This window comes from Notechis scutatus, chromosome 1 (genome assembly GCF_049901735.1).
Source record: "Notechis scutatus isolate UNSWTSFEM ecotype Mainland chromosome 1, rNotScu1.2, whole genome shotgun sequence".
Lineage (NCBI taxonomy): Eukaryota > Metazoa > Chordata > Lepidosauria > Squamata > Elapidae > Notechis > Notechis scutatus.
The window spans coordinates 228,484,591-228,488,096 of record NC_142009.1 but is presented as its reverse complement, the minus strand read 5'-3'; the positions used below and the strand labels follow the sequence as shown (position 1 = coordinate 228,488,096).

The following is a 3,506-nucleotide window of genomic DNA, read 5'->3' as shown; positions in this document are numbered from 1 at the left end:
GGAAGCTGCACCACCTTCATCATGGTCCCACCAGAAGTTATGAACAAGCATGATTAGTGATATTTCTGTACAGTGCCCAGTTGTTAAACTTGACTGAAAAGAATCCTGATAATCTGCTTCATCCAAGCACCTTGGAGCTGCTAGAAATTATTTAACACAATTGAGTCTAATGACGATTTACTGAAATGGTAAAGATCACAGTCTCCAAAATGGCGGGTGCAACCATACTACAGTCAAGGAAAAATTTCCCACATGATACATTCTGGGAGATCTTTATCATCCAGGAGCAGGATGGATATAAAATGCCAGTGGATACACCCACAGCTCGCAAGAACCCAGTCACTTTCTCAGGGCCTAAAGTATAAATTCTTGGTTTTCACCAAATAATCACCAAAAGATTGCACCTTAGCCATCTCCACAGGATCTGCATCTTTCAGAGTTCAACTCCTAGTGAAATCACATCAACAAGATATTACCATTATTAAATAGTGTTTAAAATCACTCCTCTCCAGCTCTGTATATGTTTTTAAATATTTTCTCTGAATGATTCTATTACTATTCTGAACAATTTTGTTAATATATTTTTTTATTTTAAGTAATAATAAAAATCACATTTTTTTGAAAGGCACTGCCTGTCTACAACATGTGTGGGGAAAGGATTTGATAAAATACTTTTAATAAACAAAGCAAAAGAGCAAATGTGATCTCTACTGAATACTACATTTTCCACTGGTAAATATTTCAAACAGTTACAATTTGATTTATTTAATCCTCATTGTGTAATTAACATGAATTAGTAGATGGAGCAGTTTATAGCACTTCAGGGAGATGTTCCCCAAACCAATATTTTCTCGGTAGAATTATCTTCTCCATCATTCCAAATAGAGTTGAAGGAAACATTAATGTCTGCAGAAGTGTATAAAGCTGTTGAGTTACTGAAAATTGAAGGAAAATATTTGAACTGTTTTTAGAGCTGCGTAAGTTTAAAAAAAATCTGCAGTTTGAAACTTGAAACAAATACAGATATTTTAATATGTGAAGGAAGTTGTTGAGCTGCAAGAAAACAAGTGAGTTTTGATAATAAAAAACACAGGGCAATTATACATGTGTTGCATTTTATTGTTTGTGAGAGTTTGTTTTAGGAGTTCATGGGATGACGAGTTGTTACTTCAAAGAGAATTGACTGTATGTTCAGAGGAGGTTCAGATCATGCCTGTATGCCATGCATATAACTTGCACAAGGTCATTTAAATTTTTAAATATGGCATTTTATATAGCTCATATTGCATCAGAAACCATGGGAAGCTTGGCAATCTAAGAAGACCTCAAAATTTGCTCCTTTTTAAAAAAATCCCTTTATATATTACAAAATTTAGAAGTTTAGTGAAGTATTATCATTGTTATTAGGCATAAAAGATATGAGCGTTAGTATTGTTCACTATTCAGAATTCATTTGATCATCTCAAGAAACGAGGAGCCCAAATAGTCCAAAGATCAGCTTGTACAAGTCATAGAACATGTAGATCCAGCAACGAATCAATAAAACAATATATACAGTTGAAAGCAGTAAGAACCTTTCTTCACTTAGATTGCTAATGCTTTACTGCAGCTTCTGAAAGTATCTTGTGAAAGAAAAAGTCAATACAAATCATATTTTGCTCTGATATCTTTTTGATGTTTTCCTAGGTTTAAAAAAGAGTCCCTCAACTTGAAGATTTCAGCAGCACTCCCTTGGTTATTACTTGTCTTTAATTGTTCTGTGGAGAAATGTACTCATGGGCAGAAACTAGTTTAATCACAAATAGTATGTTCTATCCAATCTGCCCTTTTATGTAGATAGATATTGTGATTACATGGGAAACAGCACAGAGGTGACAGAATTCATACTCACTGGATTAACAGAGGACTCACGGTTGCAACTCATCCTCTTTGGGACATTTTCTGCTGTTTATGCCATCACCCTGGTGGGAAATCTAAGCATGATTATTTTGATCAGGACCAGTCCTTCTCTCCACACCCCAATGTACTTTTTCCTAACCAGCTTATCTTTTTTGGATCTGTGTTACACCTCATCTGTCACCCCCAACTTTCTATCCAATCTTTTAAAAGAGAAGAAAAGTATTTCTTATGGGGGCTGTTTTACTCAGCTTTACTTTTACGCACTATTTGGAACCACGGAGTGCTACCTCCTAGCTGTGATGGCCTATGATCGCTACGTGGCAATCTGCAGTCCTCTACTCTACTTGATGATAATGTCCCAAAGAAAGTGTGTTCAGCTGATAGCAATTTCGTACATTGCTGGGTTCATTAATGCTTCTGTGCACACAATAACTGCGACTACTAGACTGTCCTTCTGTGGCCCAAACATCGTTCAGAGTTTTTATTGTGAGGGTCCACCTCTTTTTGCTCTTTCCTGCTCAGATATCAGTCTTAATTATCTGTTGGTATTTGTATTTGTTGGCTTCAATTTAATAACAACAAGCTTGACTATTCTCACCTCCTATACTTATATCCTGGTCACCATTTTAAAGATCCGCTCTGCCACGAGCCGTAAAAAAGCCTTTTCCACATGTACATCTCATCTCATGGTCATCACCATTTTCTATGGATGTTTCAGCTTTATGTATGCCCGGCCAAGCTCTAGACCCAATTATAACCTAGACCAAATGGCCTCTGTGTTCTATGTAGTGGTGACCCCCATGCTCAACCCATTAATCTACAGCATGAGGAACCAGGAGGTAAGAGGTGCCTTCAGAAATATCCTAGGACGGAAAGTTAAGTATTAGATCAATTTGTTTTAGTAGCAAATGGTTTATATTACTCTGTCTTATTGAATAAACACCATTAAGGCTCCAGTAGTAACTATATGAACCTTTGACTTCAAAAACCTTTGAGTTCAAGAAATTTGAACTCTAAAGAAGAATTATCTCATATTTTCTTTTTGTAGCTAATTGTTTCCAAACCAAGGGTGGAACACAGAAGGGAGTAAAAAGATTAGGGAAATCAGTTTTTCAGAGGTAGAATGAAGCCAGCATTTATATTTTGCTTAATCCAGGCTGAACTTTTTGAAATATAATTACCAAAATAATGATTTATTGACATTTTAATTACTTTAATAAGACTGTTTAATCAATAAGGAATTATCAAGAATATGGGCAAAGCATTTTTACTGATGTACCTTTGCATGTATTATATCTCCAATTGTAAAAACAACAACAAAATCCAGAGTCCAATAAATTTAAAAAAGAATTTTAATATGTTGACCTTGTTTTAAATTCATAAATACTATTCTTAATAAATACATTTAACATTTTTTTAAAGTTGTAACCAATGATTTTATAATTCAGGAAAACCAATTTCTCTGTTCCAAATTTCTGTTACATCATTGATATTTACTTTTCTCATTGTGGATAAGCAGTATTGTTAGTTTAGTCTCTAAAAAAAATCTTCATCTGGGGCATTCAGAGTCATTGACATTTCCAAGGCAGTTGATATTAAATTAAACA

The 3,506-nt window shown here is 34.7% G+C and overlaps 1 protein-coding gene across 1 annotated transcript; it reads left to right on the top strand.

Moving 5' to 3' along the window:
• The first annotated feature begins 1,853 nt into the window (after positions 1–1,853).
• Positions 1,854–2,786, top strand: LOC113422677 (olfactory receptor 5AP2-like). The gene has a single exon (XM_026683798.2). The coding sequence runs from the start codon at positions 1,854–1,856 to the stop codon at positions 2,784–2,786; it is 933 nt and encodes a 310-aa protein (XP_026539583.2).
• The last annotated feature ends 720 nt before the right edge of the window (positions 2,787–3,506 follow it).